General features: G+C 44.0%; 1 protein-coding gene across 3 annotated transcripts in view; it reads left to right on the forward strand.

Moving 5' to 3' along the window:
• Positions 1-22,760, forward strand: part of Frmd6 (FERM domain containing 6) — a 74,661-nt gene that overhangs the window by 20,789 nt on the left and 31,112 nt on the right. For all 3 annotated transcript variants that reach the window (XM_085830431.1, XM_085830433.1, XM_085830432.1), the window contains exon 2: positions 15,167-15,432. In XM_085830431.1, the coding sequence (XP_085686557.1) occupies positions 15,334-15,432 (99 nt within the window). In that variant the 5' untranslated portion in view covers positions 15,167-15,333. The remainder of the gene's footprint in view (positions 1-15,166; positions 15,433-22,760) is intronic.

The raw sequence follows: 22,760 nt of genomic DNA on the forward strand, positions 1-22,760 counted from the left end.
AAATTATTTGTGCTCTGTGTGCGCACGACCATGATTCTTGTCTAGTGGTCAGCGTGGGAGTAGGCTTCAGGAATAGGTTCCCTCCTTCCACTCTGGGATGCTAGGATTGAACTCAGGTTTGTGCATGAAGCTCTTTTATCCACTGAGCCCTCACTGGATCGAGTACTTTTCTTATTTTTGGTTCTTTTGAGACAGGGTCTCTCTCTGTAGGTCTGGCCATTGTAGAACTAAATAGGTAGCTTGGGCTGGCTTCAAACTCACAAAGATCTGCCTGCCTTTGATTCTCAAGTGCTGGGACTAAAGGTGTATGCCGCTGTGCTGGCAAGATGCATGCTTTTACTTAAAGCATTCGAAAGGCTTTGCTTCTGACTCAGATGAAATGGTTCTGAGGCTATGAGCAAGAGCTAGGCTTGTCCCAGTTAGGATTGATGGAGTTGATAGGGTGGTGCTGCACCACTGGTGATGGGCATTGGTCCTGCTGTGAGTGACAGCTGGCCACAGATGAGCCACCCAGCCAGTTCACCCAGGCCCAAAGTCCCTGGCTCATCTCAGGAATAGCTGCCTTTCCGGTGTGGTCACAGCCTTATGAAAAAAGTACAGAGCTAAGGTGGGGTAGTTTCTGGTTTTGTTTGGCTTGGGACTTTTTAAAACTGTAACCTTCAAGGTTGAGGCATATGGCTCCATTTTTCATGGAAGATTAAGCATGTTAGTGTAGGGTAAGGTGTGATTCTGGTCTCCTTCCTCCACACCCTTTAAGAACTAGACTGTAAGCCTCTCACAGCATCAGTGGGTGATTACCGTAAGAAGGAATGTGCTGTGTGGAGGGAGATGCACATCACACAACCAGGACTCCAGTGACAGGTGGGTCAGAGCGAGGTAACTGGACTAGGCTGGTCCTGACTCACTCTTGCACTCAGTCGGCCTCACATACCACAGGGCACAGAGGCGCAGTACGTGCCTCTGTTTCCATCCTTGTAGAAGAATAATTACATTGCCCCCGATTTGCATCTTATTTCGGTCAGTTAGAGAAATAAGACCTGTGAATGGGGGAAGCCATGCAGAATGCTACCCCACAGGTAAATGCCGTTCTGTTCAAAAATAACATTCCAGCTAGTGGACCTGTTTGATTTTGGTAGTTACCTTCCAAGAAGCTGAAGGAACTAAATACTGGCTACTAGGTAAGAGACAGCTTCAAGGTGAAGCGTCCCTGGGGAACAATATAAGGGCCGTAGCCTGGCTTTCCCCCATCTTCCAACAGCCACTTAACAGCGACACAACCCACCTCCATCTCCACAGAGCAGACCAGCTCATGAGTTTGATGACACATTTGGGACTCTTCACCAAGGCGTGGCCGGAGCAGATGTTTTTAATGTGTCTGATAGAGACTCCCTGTGTGAAAGTAGCTATGGTGAACATTTTGCGAAGCTGTAAAAAGTAGGTCAGGCACAGAACAAATACTTTTACCATTTTCCTTAAGTACTTTTAAAGCCATAAATTACAGCTCCGTCTGTATATGGCAGTCTCCAACTCATGTATCCAAAGCAAAATCCCCAAGGGGTGTAAAACAAGACTTCATAGCAGTATAAAGCTTTGTTGGACTGTTTTCCTTTGATGCCTGTAGACTGTGCTTTTGATCTTTTACTGAAAAGGGTGTCTGTCCCCAGATTACATGTGCACAGGTCATGAGTATATGTATGCGTGTACGAAGCCATACCTTGTGGAACTACCACATGTCTGGGTGTGCCTGTGTAACAGTGTAATCTCAGCCTCATAGTTAATATATATAGGGATAAAAGTTGAACTTCTGGCATGTCAAAGTCTTTCTCTAGCTTCGTAAGTTTTCCCATATAATTCTATGGCTGTCAGATTTTTTTTTAAAGACATTTTATTAGCACTTGAGTATGTTTGAGGTAGTCAAATGCTTCCAAATGTTTCTTAACTTTCTAGTAAATTTATAACTATTATACTTTCCGGAGAGATTTAAATTATCTCATATTCATTGCTGTTTTAAAGCAGGGAAGGAAAATCCTATAAGGAAAAGCCCAGCCCACATTGACAGGATCATTTGCTTAAATGACAGGTTTTTTTGCCTGTCAAGTTCCCAAGTAGCAGAGGTGAAGATTTCTCTGGTTGTACTTTGTTACAATGTTTCCGTTTAGTGTACTTTGAAACTCCAGACAGGAACACACATGTTGTCACTAAATGTCTTCTAAGCTCTCATTAACACTGGGCACCCTGGAGGTTGTTTTTCAGTCTCAAAGCTGTGATAGCAATTATGTGGTAGTCGTGGAATCTTTTATAATATGTAGAATGTGATAAGCCGCACACAGTTCTCAGTGGGTCCCATTGTGCAGTGTGGCAGGCTTGTATATCGTTTTAAAACTCAGTGTGTGCTGATTGTTGCTGTCCATACTCACTGATGTCACCTTCTAAATTGGAAGTTCACACATAGAAAAGAGCTTAAAGTGTCGTATGTAATTTTTAGTGCAGTTTTGAGATTAATGATTCCTTTGTCTTCCTAAACGAATCATCCTTTATTTTTGACTGTTTTTGAACTTGTTAGTCATAGAGATTGTGTCATATCTTTCTGTTAATTTGATTTTTGCACCATTTTTGAGATTTATATTTATTCATCTTTAGCTGTAGCTCACGTCTTTTCCCTGTGAGTGGTTTGAACACTGAATGCTTTACTCTTGGCAGGGGATGTCTCTGTTTCCAACTTGTATGTGTATTCCTATGAGGAACTATTTAATGATATAGAAAAAGTGGTCTTCCAAAAACAGATAGCAACTTCTCAAATGTTTCATTCCGTCTTTCTTGAAGTCATTGTAACTGTGTTCTCTTTGAACAAAAGTATTTCAGGAAAAACATCAAAAAGTTAATGTTTTAAATATGTGTGTGTGTGTGTGTATTAATGAGAATTTCACAACAAAGTTATCATTTACAAAACCATAATTCCTGTGTCAGATGGAATTGAGTGCAAGTCCCGTGGATGAAGGAATCAAAGATTTCATTGTAGAAATTAGAAGCAGATGCTTCTCGGGCCAGTGTTTTCCCTGAGAACAGCACTTTTTGTTGGCTGTGTCAGGCTGGAAGTTCATCTTGGCTGAAAGGAATTTTTGTGCCTCAGTGCTAAGCCTGCTATGACTTTTGAATGCAGAACGCTGAGAAAATAAAAGTTTCTGTGGTTTAAAATCCATGAATTTCCAGCATTGCTTCTGTGCTCTCTGCTGACTGCCTACCCAGCCGTACCATCCTGGCTTCCCCGTGGTACTAGAGGAAGATGGTTCTACCCCCGGATGTAGAAACAGACTTGTTCCTGCTTTTTGATGGGGCATCGTGACCCATGACCCTTGACCCTTAGCTGAGGATCCTTGTGTGCTACCGCATTCTAGTTACTGAAGCCCCTCTGAGAGACACCACCAGCCTTCAGATGTCAAGGTGTCAGGAAGAAATCAGGTCCTAGATGACATTGTGTGCTCCTCCATCAAATCCACTTAAGTCATTAGCTTTATACATTGTCCTTAAATTACTTAATGAGTTAGGCTACGTAAATAGTCGAGATTTGTGCTTACCCTGTGCCTTACAGTACAGAAAGGGAGTAGGACACACCCAGAGTCATACAGCTAGTAAATGACTGGTGAGTCCATCAGTGAACAGAGTCAGAACCAAGCAGTTGGCTCTAGTGTCCAAGTTTCCATTTCCCTGGGGTGGTTTTTTGGCCCTTGCAATTTGGGGAATCAAACCAATGCCTTTTCTGTGTGTGTATTTGCGGAATGGGGGTTGTTTTTTTATTTGTTTGGTTGGGGTTGTTGTTGTTATTGGGGGTTGGGTTGTTTGTTTGTTTGTTTGTTTTTCGAGACAGGGTCTCTCTGTGTAGCCCTGGCTGTCCTGGAACTCACTCTGTAGACCAGGCTGGCCTCAAACTCAGAAATCCACCTGCCTCTGCCTCCTAAGTGCTGGGATTAAAGGCATGTGCCACCACTCCCTGGCTTAATTTGTGTATATTTTAATAAAAATTGCTGTAACAGAAATACGGAGACTTTTAAAATACCCTTTGTTGAGAGTATTGGGGAATGTGTTTTGAGGAAAAGACAAGATGTAATCATTTTGTCTATACTCTTGTAGATATTAAAAAAGCTGTGGTCAGTACTGAATACCCATAGAGGAAAAAGGATTTATTTATTTGTTTGTTTGTTTGCTTGCTTATTCGTTAGTGTTTGAGACAGAGTCCCACTCTGTAGCCAGGCTGCCCTATAATTCACTGTGTAGTTCAGGCAGGGGCTGAAGCACTCAAGCACTCAACAACCTCCCTGCCTCAGCCTACTGAATGTTAGGATCGCTCGCAGTTATGAGCCAAAGGCTGTTTAAGAAACATAATATCACTTAATCACTAAGGAATTTCTTTGCTTGCTTTTTTTTTTTTTTTTTTGGCTAGCAAGTCTAAAGTAAATTCAGCAAGTCTCACTGGGGTTCCCAGTGAGTCTTCAGCAAGTCTCAGCAAGGTTCCCAGTGTAGCAGTGGAGCTGTTCCAAGCATTAGCAAGCTAATAAAAACCTGTCCAGCCCAAAGTGTGAGCTCCCCTCTGACCAGGAGCAGAGGCAGCAGCTGCTGACAGCCAGGGACCAGGAGACAGGCTTCCTAGACCTGCACCTGCACTGTCGAGGGAGCAGGAAGGATGGGGTTTGTTTTCTTGAAGAAGTTGGCAGATGGGACAGGATGCGAGGGAGGATGTTCTGGGCAGAGGAAACAGCGTGGTAAAAACAGCAAAAGAAAGGCAGTGAAATGAGTCACAGTGACCCAGAACACGAGTGACAGAGGACCACAGTGCCCGGACTGTCGTGTGTTCCAGAGAATCACTACAGGTGCAAGAACATGCATTATCCATGACCAGAGGTGCAGGTTGATAAGAGTAGCATGAAGTCCTGCTAGTCTGAGAATGTGAAAATCCTGGTGAGAAAAGCATTCGTCGTGGAGCGGGTTATCCAAAGGGTGGAGTACAGGAAGAGGGATGTTATTTTTCCCTTCTAAGATAATTTGTAAATGTTTATAGAGCACTCAGATCTTTTAAGCATTGAAGATCACTCTGTTATTTACCCCATCTCCCCAACCCCAGTCTTTTCTGTTTTGAAAGATTAGCTATCAAAACAAATCAGGTTGTCTGTTTTCATTTTATCACTATGCTGTCTTAGTCAGGGTTTCTATTCCTGCACAAACATCATGACCAAGAAGCAAGTTGGGAAGGAAAGGGTTTATTTGGCTTACACTTCCACATTGCTGTTCATCACTGAAGGAAGTCAGGACTGGAACTCAAGCAGGGCAGGAAGCAGGACTGATGCAGAGGCCATGGAGGGATGTTCTTTACTGGCTTGCTTCCCGTGGCTTGCTCAGCCTGGTCTCTTATAGAACCCAAGACTACCAGCCCAGAGATGGTCCCACCCACGAGGGGCCTTTCCCCCTTGATCACTAATTGAGAAAATGCCTTACAGCTGGATCTCATGGAGGCATTTCCTCAACTGAAGCTCCTTTCTCTGTGATAACTCCAGCTGTGTCAAGTTGACACAAAACTATCCAGTACACTATGCCATGTGAACTTGTGTTCCTCAACTAAGAATTCAAATGTAGGAGTGCTATTTAACTGAGTGACTTAACTTCATTTTCTCTGCGGTATGACCGGGGCAAATATGACATTTGTGTCAGGGTTTTAGGAAGAATGACAGATGGCCCTGACCCCTTTTATGGACTCTGAGAACAAAGCCTTTCTAGTCACTGAGCAGTAGAATGGTGCTTGTCCCTGCAGTCTAGAAAACAGGCATCCAAGTCTGCTCTGACGGAATAGGGCAAGAAAAGTCACTGTGGCTTCCTCGAGTGCCTCCGCTGCCTTGCCCTTTGCTTAACCTTCTCGCTCAAGCAAGTAGAGTGCAGTGTTACAGGAAATAATGATGGAGAGGCAGAGGTTGGGATCAGGAGTTGGAATAGCAACAGTAGAGCTTGAAAAAAACCTTCAGGATAGCTTAAGCAGGTGATTGGCTGAGTGGCCGTCCTCCTGACAAGTGTGCCGGCCCATTTGATAGCAGCACTTAGCATTTAGCTAGGATATCATAGTATTAACTCTCTGTTGTTTCTACTGCGTTAACTTTGACCCCTCTCACAGGAGTCCTCATGATCTCTGGTGGCCAGAATCTAGCAGCGGTCTGAGGGATAACAAGCACACACACAGGCTGGTCGTCTCCTCATATGACATCATAAGCTGGAATGCTGTGGCACCGGAAGCTTTATAGGCACCTGTCACCAGGACACTCCAGAAGTTTCCCATGTCGGAGGCTCACATTAGGAACTTTTGCTGTTATATCTAGGCAGGTGTTCCAAAACTGGCAAACCTCTAGAACCTGAAACACTCTGGTCTGTTGTCCCAAGAATTTCAAACGTAGGCTATTCAACTAGGAAGATTTTACCAAGCATCATGGTGCTCAGGGGCAAACCGGTTACTTATTTATTGGTTTGGATCCCTGCATTGCTCCTGTAGTTATACTGCAAAGGTGCATAGTGGCCGTGGCTGGTGTGGGTGTTTGTCATTGGAAGGATGTGTGGCAAATGGCTCTTCCTGACGGCATCTCTGATGCACTATGGCTTACAAGCACCTTGCCACGTATACACATCCGTTTCTTCCATCCTTGCTTAGATGCATGCTATTTCACTGGATGTGTTTGTTCCCAGGTGTAATATGCTCCCGTGCGATTATTGCTCCAGAAGTGCGGTTATTAAATCCAAAGATGTGACTATCTTTATCACTGTTTCTATAGATAATGCAGTATACGTTGTAGTGATTGGCCATGCCAGCCATGATGTAGGAGATTGTGTCAGCTGTTTTATCACAGTGTTACACACTTGTTTAGTTCTTCACATGATCTGCTCAATTCAAGAAGCAATACCTCATTTAACCTTGAGACCAGAGTGGTCTACTGTACAGTTCTTTTCCATTCCTAACTTTGAGGTGTAGCAAATATCACTGGTTAAATATAATTGTGAAATGACCACAGAGGGAAGGGTGGAGAGGAAAGAGAGGTTAGCTCCCACGAAGAGAAGAAATTCCTTTTAGCTCTCAAGATAGTCATTAGCAAAATAAGTTATAGATCCACATATGAGTCGTGTGCCCACTTTCTTTATATTATGTAAAGCCAGTTATATTACTTGGCATAAATAGTATACAGTGTGTTTACTAAGCATTTCACTTAGATGAGCAACCTGTTTGATAATCTTTGCAATAATCTCATATCATAGGTGAGAGAAGCAGTGAAGAGATTTGCCCCGTGGTTAAAGTGTCCCAGGCTGGCAGGCAGGTAGGCAGACACACACACAGACAGACACACACACACACAGTCTGGCAGACTCTGTTCTTGAGCAAGCAATTGCTCTGTGACCATCACATTCCTTCTTCCTAGACTTAACCTTTCTGCAGCTAACTGGCATTCTAGAGACAGAAAAAGGTATTTCCCGCACACTAACATAGCATCTGTGAGGTGGCTTTAACGATCACTTTAATGGCTTAGCTTGCCCCTTACCAGCCATACGAAACAGGCTCTAATTTTTTTGTTTCTTTGTTTGTTTTACCAAAAGTGTGTTTATATTGCTAATGGTTAAGTTGCCAAACCAGGGGGCAACTATTTTTTGGATTATCGTGTTTGCAGAGACTCTCCCACCCCCACCCCCAGCTACTGTAATTCAATTCTTTACAAATGGACAATGCATGCAGCAGCATGGCTCTGCAGGAAGGCATACTGGGACAGGGTTCTTCACCCACACAGTAATACTCAAGACGGGATGGCCCTTTGCTGTGGAAAGCACTCTTGTGAGTTAGTTGCCCGATATGCTTGTTTCCCTTAAATGAGTTTATTGGGTATGGAGCTCTTAGAAAGTAGTATTGTCTGCAAAGTGCGGATACCTGACATTTCCGAAGTCTCGTTTCCTTGGGCTCTCCCCCTCCCTTCTAGGTCTCCTCTGCTCACAGTGAATGTTCATCACACAGCTCATTCCCCATTGTCTCTTTCAAGTGGAGAGAAGTTTTAAAATACAGCATTGTTCTTTAAGTAAAATATGAATGTTGCTACACAGCAAGAGGTAGTCGTAAGTTCTTGTGAGTACATGGATTGGTCAACCAGTTAACTTATTGGATGCACTAAGTTAGAGAGGATCCACTCAGTAGTTGCAAGTGCCAGTAAAGGAGACCAGAAGGGATAGCTGGGCTTCTTATGGGAATTCCCGGGGGTTTCTGGGACAGATACCTATAACAGTTCAAATGATATGATACCTTGTTCTTCCTTAGTTTCCCTTCAGTGACGGACGGCATCCTTCCCAGGAATAGTCCTTATCACACCGGATGCCAGCAGGCTCATAGGAAGCAACCCAAAGAAGAAGATAGCTACTTCCAGCCTAGCATTTATATCACAAAGGTCTCGGAGGAGCCCCATTTTGCCTAGGGGTGTATGTTCACCTGATTCATAGATGAAGCATTGTGGTTGGAGACTGGGGTGCCCTACTTGGCCAGACTGGGCCACACCCACCCTACCCTATCTCTGAGCATCCTTCGGTCAGCCAACACACATTTGGACACACCCACCCATACTCACCTGCTCTTTTTAAACAGAATTTCAAAGGGGTAGTGACCTGATACACTGTCACTGCACCGTGTACAACCAGCAATGCACTTCCCCTTCCCAGGATAAGCCTGCAGTAACATAGCCCAGGTGCTGCATCCGGCTGTGAAATCGAGAGCTGAGATGACTTACTGCATGGCTCTGTTCCGGCTGTTCTCCCTACCTGGGAATTCTTAGCTGCTAGCACACAACCGTCTTACCTTAAAAACAACAACAACAACAAAGTGATACCGAATGCTTTATATTCATTTTGCCATTTCATTTATTCAGCATTTTAGGAGGCCACTGTTACGGACTTTACAAAATGTACACATGGTCGCCCAGCTGGTATATTAGGGTCTAGGGTTAACTGATATACTCTTTCCTGTATGTGCTGTAAACCCCTGAGAACCAGCTCTGGGGGCAGGGTGCATCCTAACCTTTTCCCCAGCGCTCCATTTCTCTACTAGAGCAAGGTTGGAAGTGCAGAAAAAGAGCAAACAGGAAATGGACATTCTTCCCAGACCACTTGGCTGCAGGGGCTTCGTGGCCACCTGGCACTTCCTTCTTAGGTGCAATTGTCACTACAAAAGCTAGCCATAGGGCTGGAGAGATGGCTCAGTAGTTAAGAGCACTTACTGCTTTTTTAGAAGACCCAGGTTCTGGTCACAGCACCTTCATGACAGCTTATAACCCTCTTGAATTATAATCCCATGGGACCCAGCTACCTTTTCTGGACTCTGAGCACAGGGCACTTATATGGTGCGCATACATAACCCTAGGTAAGCACTCAGACACATTAAAAACTGGCCATGAACAGACACAATCCCAGTTCACGATTCCTCTAACTAAATGATAAAATTAAATTTTACTATTCTCAAATATCTCATGGAAGCAAATGACCCCTTTTTAAATCCTTTATTAGCTAAAATATCCAGGAGGATCACAGACCAAACATCATGTTTCCAGGTCAATGTTCATATTTTCAGGTCTTGAGTAGAGAGAGCTCTTGGACCAGGTGCCCGGCCAGTAACAGGAGCGCATGTGCCTGTCTAAGCAGCCTGATAATAAAAGTGACAATGGATAATTTTGCCCCAGAGTAAACTTTGGCAGTGCCCATTAGCATTGTGGGTCGTCACAACTGGTAAAAAAGAAGGGGTTCTGGCACTTAGTGGGCAGAAGCAAGAAGCAGCTAACATGCATGTGATTCAGGGTGACCCCCACGCAAAGACTGTCTGGCTCCGGTGACAGCAGTGCTGAATTAGTTTATTTTCTCATTGTTGTGACAAAGCGCCCAATAGGAGTACCTTGGAGGAGGGAAGATTTATTCTGCTTCCCAGGCCATTCTGCAGGGATAACATTGGTGGCAAGGCTCTATGGTAACAGGAGCTTGTGGCCGTGTCCTATATGGTGGTGCAGCAGGGAAAGCCGAAACAACCAGGGGTAGGTGCAGCCTCCACAGGGCTTTCTTTTCTCAGGTACATATCTCTTTGAACTATGCCTTACATCTCAAAAGTTCCATAACGCCCCGCAAACAGTGCAACCAGGAGCCCCAAGTGCACCTGGAGGACTCTTTGCACATTCAAGGGCCAAGGCTAAGAAATGAGGTCTTCACTGTTCAGGGATGTGTGTTGTAAGCAAACAGGCAGCAGTTAATGAGTGTTATTCCACACGTCTGGTCTTGGCCATACCTAGTGGCCCCGCTCTAAGATCTGAGGAGAGCAGACAGACAAGCAAAGGCAGAATTGGAAGTGGCTGAGCTAAGTGGTCATATAGAGGTGATATTCTGATACAAGAACCAAGGTGTCTGCTTAAGGTGGTTGTCAGTGATGCACGCTCCTAGCCTGGCTTGCTCACACAGCACACCTAAGTTCTGGGGAGAAAGACCCCTGGTTTCTCCCTGGGGAGCATGACAAAGGGGTCACTATTTTCTTCCCTGAGTGCTTAGTAGCAATGCCCAACATGGAGCAGGTGTGTTGTAGCAAATGTTACTCCATCGTCAGCACTGTTACTTCATCCGTGCTGAGCAGCAAGCGAGCCTTCACATTTACCATTGTCTGCCTGGAGATCTCCTGAGACAGATGGGTGGGTGGGAGGGTGGGAAGACATGACACCCTGCTCTTTTCTCAGGTGTTTGCTCACATATCAGCCCATCAGCAAGAGGCCCCATCACCTGATACAATAGCATGTCTGCACTACATGGCCACAGCGTCAGCACCCTCATTCTGGCCTACCATATATGCTCACTGCCTGCTTGTCACACAGTAGGTGTTATTTTGTATTAATAAAATAAATGAGCAAAACTGTGGAACTTGTTCTATGAAAGACATAGGGTCGCATTTTAGGACAGTATACTAGAGCCGTGGTTCTCAGCCTTCCTAATGCTGCGACCCTTTAATACAGCTCCTCGAGTTGTGGTGACGCCCAACCATAGAATTATTTTCATCGCTACTTCACAACTCTAATTTTGCTACTGTTGTGAATTATAATGTAAATATCTAATACTTGACCCCTGTGAAAGGATCATTGAACCCCCAAAGGGATCTTGACCCACAGATTAGAGCCACTGCTCTGGACTGATTTTTTTTTTTTAATCACATAGTCTAGCTTACAGTATAGGCTATATTTCTGCACTTTAAAATCGTCATTCAGCTGTATCAGCCCTCGAGTTGACATGTCAGCTATGTATGTGCTTTTGGGAATTGGAGACAGTAGTCAAACTTCTTTGGCAGTGACCCTGACTAGAGAGTTGTCACCCACGTTGGAGGAGACGCCTTAGCTTCTGTGTTCTCTTTTTCAGCGAGTAGTGAGCACAGGGTCTAAGTGCTCTGTGTGTGCCCTAAGCTTTGTAAATGGCCAACAGTTAAATTAGAAGGTAGAGTTCTCACAGTCCACTTTCCAAAATAGTCTCCTTCGCTTTTGTTAGATAATAGAGTGGCCATATTGGCTGCTGATAGATTCTTTGTTAATCATGTCTGCCGTTCATGATCTCAGGGAGGATAGGATCATCACCCTACGTGTTAGGGAGGTAGTCCCAGAAAGAGAACCCTGTTTTGCCTCCATCCTTACTGAAACTGTATTATGTGGGTAAAAATTCAAGACTGAAGATTCTATGTGTATTTTTTGCAAGTCTCTTTGGGGAAAGAGTTGTGGGTCTGATCACTGCCAGCACAGTCTTTCGTCACTACCAGGTTTGTTCATGAATTATGGGACACAAGGGCATTGCTTTGGGGTAGGAATGTGTCTTCCTGGGACTGAGTTGGGGCTCAGCGTAGATCATAGAACCAGTAGCCAGTGGCCCTCTACCCAATTTTTGCAATCCAAATTGGTATAAATTCTGTCTAGGTACTGTTTTCCAGGACAGTGTAGTTTAAGACTAAACTTTATCCTTGTGTGAATTAGAGATAGGTTATGGTTCCATGTGTGTTTGCCTTTTTAGTGGAACCTTTGAACCAGCTTTAATGCTGTCTTGGCACAGTGAAGGCTTGGGGGGTTGAGTTTGCCACCCTCAAAATGTTAAGTGCAGCCGTGGACCAATGGTACTACTTCTGACCTGGGCTCCAGTAAGTCTGCTGCAGTCGTCTTTGTCCTGATTTTGTGCTGTGTCTGAACCATAAAATAAAGGTTGTACCCAGGGGTCTGGAGAGATGGCACAGCGGTTAAGAGTACTGACTTGCTCTTTCTTCCAAAGGTCCTGAATTCAATTTTCAGCAACCCAATAGTGGTTCACAACTACCTGTAATAGGATCCAGTGCCCTCTTCTGGTGTGTCTGAAGACAGCTACAGTGTACTCATAAATAAATAAATAAATAAATAAATAAATAAATAAATAAATAAATGTTAAAGGTTGTACCCAAATGAAAATTTTCATGTATTTTAATGAAGCCCTGGAAATATCCTAAACCTCAGAAGATTTTTGCCCCCTAGTTTAACTTTTAAATTCCAAAAAGTAGGTCAGTAGAAATGTCTTGCTTTAATTGGTTCAGTTAAAAATGGAAAAGCATAGTACTATCTCAATATGAAATGCAGATTTAAATAGGAATTATAATGGGACTAATACCACTTAACGGTATGATTTAAAATAAGATATATTTAATCATAGGCAATAATTTATGTAGTAAAGACAGGCCTGAATGTTGGAATATTTCAATTTTCCAAAGGGAAAACTTTTGCCATGAAATTTAGTAGTGTGATGAAGAATCAGTCCATAACGCCTTTCCCAAGAGACAGGCCTAAGAATAGTGTTTACCGGACCTTAACAGCAGGCTTTGGGGAGACACGTGGTCTGTGCTCAGTGAGTGTGTGAAATGTTGTCAGACTTAAGCAGTTTGCCTTCACAACTAACTTCTCAGAGCTTTTAATACTTTCTGAATGTTTGTTTGTTTGTTTGTTTTCAAGACAGGATTTCTCTGTGTATCCCTGGCTGTCCTGGAACTCGATCTGTAGACAAGGCCGGCCTCAGTCTCAGAGATGGTCCTAATTTTGCTTCCTCCGTGCTGGGATTAAAGCTGTGCATCATGATCACCCCTCCTTACTTTCTGAGTTTTAAAACAGGTTATAAGTATGGTGAGGACTCCCAGTCTCCAAATTTAACCCGTTTTAGGGATTGTATTAGATTCAGGTTTTTGAGACAGGGTCTCCCTCTGTTACCCTGGCTGGTCTGGCCCCAACTTGCAGCCCTCATCGTCCTCCTGAGGGCTGGGATTGGAAGTGTGCATCTCCACATCTGTCTTGTGTTTAGTTCCCTAAGGTAGGGTCTTGCTGTATCTAGAACTGAATTGGAACGTACAGAAAAACCCAGGGTGGCCTTGAACTTGAAATTTTCCTGCTTCAGTATATCAGCATGGACCTGGCTTGCTTCAGGGACGCATACCTTTGGAAATGCTGAGAACATTTTCAGCAGTAGCAATGAAGGGTCGTTCTCTGGTGTTGGTCAGCGCTTAGGCTGTTCTCCCAACATTTGCCCTGAGAGTGTAGTGGAATCCCGCACTGTGTCAGTCCCTTACCCATTTGATGTGGAGGTCTCCACATGTGCCTGTAGTTGTCGTGAGTAGACGTGTCTCTGTGGCTTGGCCTCTGCATTTATCTCTAAGCCCATGTATGATTCACACATAGCCAACATCATCCTTCCAGCAGTGCTTAGACACTGTTGACTGAAAAGAACTCACTTTCTGGATTAATGGCTACATTTGGAGAGCAGTTCCTGGAACTTAGGGACTGAGCATCCACTCTAGGGAAGATGACAGCCCTAGCCTCCAGAGGTGTGCTAGAAACCAAGTTGGGGAGCAATCACCCTTCCCCTTTGAGGAAGACATAACGTCCAAGCAATGGATGGTCCCCTTCCTAAGAAGGAACTACCACATACAAGATTACTGCCTAATTTCAGTTTTGAGTAATTCTCTTGACAATTGTATTTTATTTATGTTTTAAAAAAAAAAATCACTAGGTCCTGTTTACTCCTGGTACCATCTATGAATAGATCCTCTCTGGCTGAAAACAAATGAACTTTAAGGAGCTGATAGGTCAGGCTTCTGCCTTGGAGATCAGTTTCATATTTCTGGACTTACTTTCCCGAATCCTGCAAATATGGCTGCAGAGGAATAATGTAAATAGCACTGACATGAGAGACCAGCGCTAGTCTTAACACACTGCAGTTGAGGAATGCCCTGCTAGCAACACATGAAGCACTCCGCAAGAGAAGGAAAAACTCACCAAGGCTTGCAAATTATTCCACAGGGTCTCACCAATGCCCGGAGACAGAAAACAGAAACGAAGGACAGAATACTGAAGACTAGAAATAAAAGTTTCTTTACTTGCAAAGCAAAGTTCTATACTTCAAAACTTTAAAAAAAATCAAAAACAAAAACAACAAAAAACCTTAATGTTACTGGACTGACGAAACTGGAGAGGTTTCTAAAGCCCATAGCTCTTTTCCATATCGACATGTTTTGATAATACAGTCTTACTACTGCTCTATGTTATTTGATTGGTGAACTAATGAATTAAATTTTAATCAGCCAGCTAGAGAACCAGGAGAAAGCAGGACATAAAAACTAAGGAGGACTTAAGACCCATGGGGAATGTCATGGAGAGATCAGTGACATGAGTGACAACCGCAGCTCCCGTGGCGGGTCCCGCAGCCAGGGCTTCCTTTGCAGAGCCAACCGTCAGGCATGACTGAGACAGGAGCCAAAGACTCATCCGGATTCTGTAGTCCTGGAAGAGAGGCTTTGTTGATGCTGTTTTTATAGTTCACTCTAGAACCCCGTCACCTCCCTGGTGAACTGGACACTCCTCAGTCAGCCTTGACCTTATGGTACTTGGTCCATCTGTGAATGTCTGGGCTCTCGCTGTGTCTGTTCACTCATGTCTAAGAGCGAAGCGTGAAGACAGTTAATAGACAGGATGTGTGTGCACCGAGTATGGCTGTCTCGGCTTGAAATGCTCTTTCCTGTTTCCCTATGCCTGCGTGAATAGTTGTGTGCCACTGGCCTCTCTCCCCTTACCAGACTCTCTTTCCCCTTTATTCACAGGTCTCCCAGTGGACTTTCTACAGCTATGAAACCTACACTGTGGGGCACCACGATGTTTCCGTTGGCCATATGATGAGGAGGAGAAGTTGGCTTTGGAGTGCTGGGAGCCTGAGAAGTTGCTGAGCACCCAGCGCCCCCAGCCCGCCCACTGGCCCGCCCATAACACAATGAACAAACTGACCTTCCATAACAACAAAGTCATGCAGGACCGTCGCAGAGTGTGTATTTTCCTCCCCAATGACAAGTCCGTGAGCATCATCATAAATGTGAGTAGCTCCAGCTAGGGATATTTCAGTGTGCTCTTCCCTGTAAGACCACGCCCACATTAGGTGAGGTGGTTCAGGGTTAGATCATTGCAGAATGAGCCAGAGAGGCCTGCAGGCTTGCGCTCAGGCATCCACAAGCTATAGACAGCATTATGACTTCAACAACAGCATGCTTGGGGTCAAATTAGGACTTTGGGTACTATACTAAGACAAAGCAAAAAAGTCTGTTTTTAAACTTCATTGAAATGTTTTCAGGTAAATTAGTTAACTGGGCTTCTCTGCTTCCTTATCTTTCTGTGTGTTCAGCTGTGGTGTACATTTCGAATATCTTCCACATTTCCAGTCGGGTCTAGGGAATGCTTCTCATTCACGGTGCTCAGCCACGGTGCCCCCCTCAGATCCCACCAGTTTCTTTGAGTTTGCTTCACTCTCAATTTCTGTATTGAGAAGAATTCATTTTATTATTTCTACTGAGCGGAAGCCTCTGTCTTAGCTAAAAAGCAATGTGACACAATGGGAACTGGAGACTAGAGATGGAGGAAGGAGAGAATCTGAAAATGGCAGTAAATTTTATTTCAGCATTGGTTTTTGTCTCTCAAATTGCTTGGCTTCCTGAATAAAATTTCTATTTTGTGTCTGTCTGTGTTTTAAATGCTCAGAGTTGTCGACCGCGCACGTGAAGTGGTAGCAGTTGCTAAGTTTCTCGTTTTCATCTTGACTGTAGTTTATCAGTAGTCAGAGTCTAAGCCGTGGCCGGGCTGAGCGGATGCTGTAGATGAGCTAAGCTGCCCTCTGCCTCTTACATCAGAATCAGATACTGGTTAACCAGTATTGAGAACTGAGATAGTCTTATTTTTCCCCTTTTTTACTTTTGGCAGTTAAATTATACTTTGCACATTGCAAAGCATCAACATCCTTCAGTGTATAGTCTAGTGTATCTCTGTTAGTTTATGCTTCTATGTAGCTGTTGCCCAGTTTCAGAGAGAATTTTCCTGTCTCCTCAGAAAGACCCTTTGGGACTCTTCCTTACCAGCAATCCATTTTCCTCACTGATGACAACTGTTTTGATCGGAAGGCGGTCCTGCTCAGTTACGACCCTCCTGCCTCCAGAATGATGCAGTTTTTATCATAAAGCCCTTTTCACTCAGCCTCTGACCATGGGATTGCCACAGCAGCAGTCATTTGTCTTCCTTATAAGATAATATCCCAGCAGTATGACCGAGTCCCATCTTGTTACACACTTACTGCTGTTGATGGATATTGTGCCATTTGAAATTCCATATTAATAAAACTGCTATGATCCCTTCTGGGGTGTAGTCCTACAGACACAGACACACTTAGGTCACTGTGATTTTATCAGAATAGATATGTAACTCATAGAACATCCCAGGGAGTACAGTTGCTGGAAACTGCCAGCAGGCTCATGATAATCCATTTTGTACCTATCAACTTTGGGGTTTCTTTGTTGTTTTGTTTTGAGATAAGGCTTCACTATGTAGGCCAGGCTGGCCTGGAAATTTCTGTGTAGACCAGGCTAGCCTCAAACTCATAGGCATCTGACATCTGCCTACCTCCCAAGTGCTGGGACTAAAGGTGTGAACTGCCATGCCTGATGGAACTAAGGAAAGCTTGCCTCAAGTTAGTTTTCTACTTGTGTGCTGATATAGTTTTAATATGTTTTGCATAATGAAATAGTTATGCAGAACATAAATGACTTGTAAATAACTCGATTAGAAGTTTAGGTTGCAGCAAGGTTCTGCCTGTAACCATAGGCATGTGGTTTGGTTCCAGCAGCCGACAGTTCCTTGTTTGACTCAGGTCACCTCGAGGCTGCTCATCTCAATTTCGGGAGCATCGAACCTGCCTTGTGGGTGGATTTTACTGCCTGCAGGGCAGAGTTTCTAATAATAAGCTAGGATCCTGATTAGGGAACTTGAAATTGGTTTTGGGTGTATGGGGTGATAGACTATTATCTTTACCGGACTTGATTTTTAAAATGTAATGGAAATTGGAAACATTTCAGTATGGGCACCAGGAACATAAATTAAAATGAAAGTAAAATTCTACTATTTATGGCTCTGTTGTGTGAATACACACACACACACACACACACACACATACACATACACACATGCACACATACATATATGTACTCATATATGTGTTTATATATATATATAAATATATGTAATATATATATTGTATCCTTTAAATTTTTAAGCACATGCAATCTAGGACATACTACATAAGCATTGAGGATACTTCCACCTTTCTCTGCCACCCAGTGAGGTATAGTGAGGTGTGTAAGGGTGTCCATGAGTGTGCAGCATACACAGATGTGCAGGATGGGAGGAGTCCTAACACATCTGTCTTCATGAGGAGCACTAAGAGGTGGCTACAGTTTCCAAAGGAATTCACTGGCTCTGGAGTCTCTGCCTAGGGAAATAGCTTTGGAGATCAGACTAACAGACCCCAGGTGGGCTCACGGCATGTTTTATGGGTCGTACCTAGCGTTTTTAAAACATTCTTCCTACTGTCAACCTTCTTTTTTTTTTTTTTTTTTAACCCAATTTCACTCTGGTAAAATTCAGCAGACATTGCCTTAAAGTGGCACTGTGGATTTTCCCACATGCACGCATGCTGCTGTGTAGATGGGTGGCTTTAAAACTAGAAGTATTGGGGAGAGGCTGTTTGGGCTTCACCCATGGAGAGACTGATGTAGGTCTGGGGCAGGAGACAGGAATCTTCATTTAGCAAAATTTCTCAGAAGGGACTGAAAACTCAATAAAATCCTAAGGCAGTCAGGAAAGGCTGAGGTGCGGGCCACTGAGAGAGAGAGAGAGGGGGAGAGAGAGAGGGAGAGGGAGAGGGAGAGGGAGGGAGAGAGAGAGAGAGAGAGAGAGAGAGAGAGAGAGAGAGAGAGAGAGAGAGAGAGAGAGAGAGAGAGAGCTGCTTCTTACTGTACCTTGGAGCCTATGTCCGTCACTGAGGCTGTTGATACTAGGGACCTGGACTGAACTGTCTGCTCCATGGCTTCCTTTACAGCTTTGGGCATGCTGCTTAGGTCTGTCGTTCATTATTTCGGTCTGGTTTCCTTATATGTGAAGTGGGACTATTCTATGCCTCATGTGGAATATATCAAGGATTTAAAGACACTCCATGTGTAAAGAACTTTGTATCCTGTCTGTCCGTGGAGTTACTCAGTAAGACAATCTTGATGGAGTATCACCTCGCATGTCCTGTCCCCGTGCTCTTTGTCATTCCGTTAGGGTACTTTGCCGCTGGCATGCAAGCCCAGATTTCCTACTCCAGGAAACATAGATCCTCCGCCATGCCAAGGCTCCCCTTCGGCAAGCCTTGGGACCTCTGGAAGGATGAGGTTAAACAGCAAGGAGACTTGTCCACTGCTAGAAAAAACAGTCTTAAATATTTCCAGGGCTCCCTTTCCCCACAGCAGAGAGTGGTGATTTTGCTATTTGCAGTGTTGGGCATTATGGAATTAATTGTAACAAAACTGTTTATCAGTGGCCTTCCCAACCCCTCCCTCCCCCAGCAGTCAGGATGCACCCACATACACTTTTTTAAAACAAAGTTTTCCCCTGGCAGGTATAGTTGACTTCATATTGGCTTTCTGCATCTGGAATAAGTGTAATGTTTTAGTCATTTTGAATCTCCATGAATTATACTAATAGGAGCTATTTTAAATTAATCATAATCATCAAACAAATACCAAAAAATGGACACTTAAAAAGAGAAAATCCTGGTAAATGTAAGAGACAGAGTTTTTAGAGTGGCAGAAATCACAGAGCCAAGAGCTTGCACCTCCAGTCCCTGCAGTTAGGCGAACAATTCTTTCTTACCAGAGACTGTTTCAAATATCCTTGCCTGGTAACAAACAATTGGCACAGCGAGGATCAAGCCCCATTCCGAGTTCCACACAGAGGGTATTTTTAGATAAAGCCTACGCTGGTGAGAATGTAGTGCTTTCTAAAGCCCCATTGCCCCTCAAGATGAAAGGGATTAAAAAATTTCACAAGCAGCCATGTGGCCTTAAAGATTTCTAGTCTGCAAATACCCAACGCTGGATCCTGTTTTCACAGCAGGTAACACTCTCAAGCCACATCCTTATTTAATTATAGTTTTGAAACAAGAGCACTATACTTACTTGATGATCGTTAAAGAGCTCTAGCAGAAGGTTCTAGATACTTGATTTAAAGTAGCGGAACAGTAATAATTAGATGGGAGGCCTGGAAGAAAGGCACAGCCTTGTGGAGTCAAGAGTCACCACATATTTTACTTTATAAACCTTCAGTTTGTAATTTGGAGTTTAGCAGCTTGTTACATTTCATCTGACTGCTCCAATTCCAACTCAGACTTAAACGCAGCCAAGCTAAGGGTTAAAAGGGCCCCAAGAACAGTGCGACATTTTAAGTCTCAAGCTGATGGGGCTGAGTTCAGCATAAGAGCTGTCTGTAAATGTGGTCCTTTCTCCTCTTCACTATCAGTCTGTTGTTTAAACTTGTTTGTAACAGTATAGTTACGAGGTGGAATACTAGCCCAGTGTTTACAGTGAACGTTGGAAATAAAGAGGACTTCACTAGGACACAAAGTAAATACCCGAGCCGCTGGATTAAGCCGGCCCAAGGGGCCAGGGGTAACGCATTCCCAGGCAGCCAGTGGGTCTTCCCAGGGGTGAGGTGAGCTTGCATCAATACATTGTTATTAAATTGCTGGATGACAGGGCTGGAGAGATGGCTCAGAAGCCAAATGCACTGGTTACTCTTCCAGAGGACCCACAGGAACTCAGTCAGTTCCAGGGAAGCGAATGCTCTCTTCTGGCTTCTGAGGGTACTGCATGCTTGAGGTACACAGACATATCAGGCAAAACACCACCAAGGACATAAAAGAAGGTTTGAAAACATTTGCTGGATGGCACGAGTATATGCTAGAGTGTCCGTAGGGGTAACCGGGAGATGAGGCTAGTGGAGCACGGTGAAGGTCCTTGGAAACTCCCTGGGAACGGGATCCTGCTCACTCTCAGTAACCACCATGGTGCCTGCCTCATGAAGGTCCTGGAGAAACGATCCTGCCTCAAATGGCCCATCTTTGTCACTGTGACAGGATCTAGAACCACTCAGGTAAACCACTCAGCATGTCTGTGAGGGGTTCTCTGGATTAGGTTCATTGACACGGAAGATACACTCACCCCATGAACTGGGATCCCGGACTGAATAAAACTGAGAAAGTGAGCTGAACGGAGGGCAGTCATCTCTGCCGACTGTGGATGCCACGTGCCCTCCCCACCCCCACCTTCCTACAGCAATGGACCACAAGCCAGGTGTTAAGTCAGAGTAGCGAGAGTAACAATAGCCTCCATATCCTCCTCCTCGCAGCTTCCTTCATGGCTGCTGCCTGAAGAATGAGCAGGTGCCCTGGCCCTCGGCAACTTCTGCTCTTTCCTCTGGGATTTTGCCTGTTTTCATTTTCTTAGTTTTAGTTCTATATGAAAATATGATAGGATCATTAACCCAAAGTTAAGTAATTTAGGTAAGTAAATCATAGTCACTAAAATTATAAATTATAAAATTATACTTCAGTTATCATTAAAAAAAAAAGAACATGAAGGCTGATAATGCCTCTGAGAGGAAGTGGGCATGTAACATGTACAGACAAAATCACAAACGTGTTGTCCGTGTGTTAACATGTATGTAACTTTGGACATGTAACATGTACAGACAAAATCACAAACGTGTTGTCCGTGTGTTAACATGTATGTAACTTTGGACATGTAACATGTACAGACAAAATCACAAAGGCTGTGTTGCCCGTGTGTTAACATGTATGTAACTGTACATATAACCTTTGAGGGTCTGCCTTTGTCACTACTCACATGACTTGGAGCAGTTTTATTTTCTACTTCTATAAAATACAGAAATTGAGCTGGGTGCATTCTTGGGTGATTCAGTTTCAGTGAGGCAGATGCGGGAGGCTCATTTAACTCCCACCTGATAATTCATTCACAGTTGAGAAAGCATCAGAACTACATCTGGGGCCTGGAGATTTGCCTCAGGGTAAAAGTGCTTGCGGAGTTCAAGCCCCCAGAACCTAGTTAAAAGCTTGGCACAGCAATATAGGCATGTTACAGTGTTTAGAATCAGAGGACCAACAGCAAAGAGATTCTCAAACAAGATTGTCCTTTGACACCCCCCCACACACACACCATTTACATACATGTACAAATACATGCATTTATATAAACATACATATATACAAAACAAAAATATGTACTGTCCTCTCAATTCAGAATAGCTCATCTCCAGAAATCTCATATTAGTAGATATTAATGTCAGTATGATTGAATTATACTGAGACTCAGAAAGGGAAAAGTGAGTTAAACAGTAACTGGAATTGATTAAAGTAAATAAAATCTGGGCAGTCTGTCACTAGAGAGAAGATGAGTATTTGGCTTATACCTTTAAGAAGAAAACTTTGCTTTAAAATAGATGCCCTAAACAGACACTTCTCATGGGAAGATCGCAGGTGACTGATGGGTATCTAAAGAGTGCTTGGCTCAGTAAGTGTCAAGAAAGTGTCGATTAAAACTGCAGCCAGGTACTGCCTTACAGAGGTTTAAATGGCTGTCACCAAACAGAAAAGTTGACAAGAGTTGCCGAGGACATGGGGAGGGGCACCTGTCATCTGCTGGTCAGAATGTAAAGCAGTGTGGCCTTCTGGTAAATAGCATGGTGCTTCCTCAAAGTACTAAATACAGACTGACCTCACAGGGCCTCTCCTGGGTATCCAGAGGAAATGGCATCTGTACGCTTAGAGTTTCTCAAAACCTCCTTTATTTAGGGTTCTTAAACGCTTCGACCTACCGTCCAGAGGTAGCAGGGAGAAAAAGTCCGTAGGAAAGCAGTGTTGTGGACCTTTTAGAAGTAGTTCCTTTGGGAGATTCCACTCTTCCTTGTCAGGATACCCCAGTCCACTTCAATAGTAAACCCCAAACAGGAATCAGTAGCAGCAGCAGAAACAGCAAGGCTCCACCTCGTTAGCACAGGTCAGCACGAGTCAGCAGAAGCAGCCAGAAGCAGCTGGAATACCACAAGAAGTTCTTGGGTGCTTTTCTCCCTATGAGGTGAAGACCAGTGAAGTGTCGCATGATGTAGCAATGCAGAAGCCTCCTCGCTGTTCGTGGGGTTCCTTTTATATTCTTTCTAAACATCAGGCACCTTCTCTGGTGTCTGTTTTCATCACAACATCAATGCCCTCTCACAAGACAGCTTCCAGAAACACATCACTTGACACAACTGAACTGAATTGTTTAA

This window comes from Mus caroli, unplaced genomic scaffold (assembly GCF_978045245.1).
Source record: "Mus caroli unplaced genomic scaffold, Mus_caroli_1 scaffold_14, whole genome shotgun sequence".
In the NCBI taxonomy this organism is placed as follows: domain Eukaryota; kingdom Metazoa; phylum Chordata; class Mammalia; order Rodentia; family Muridae; genus Mus; species Mus caroli.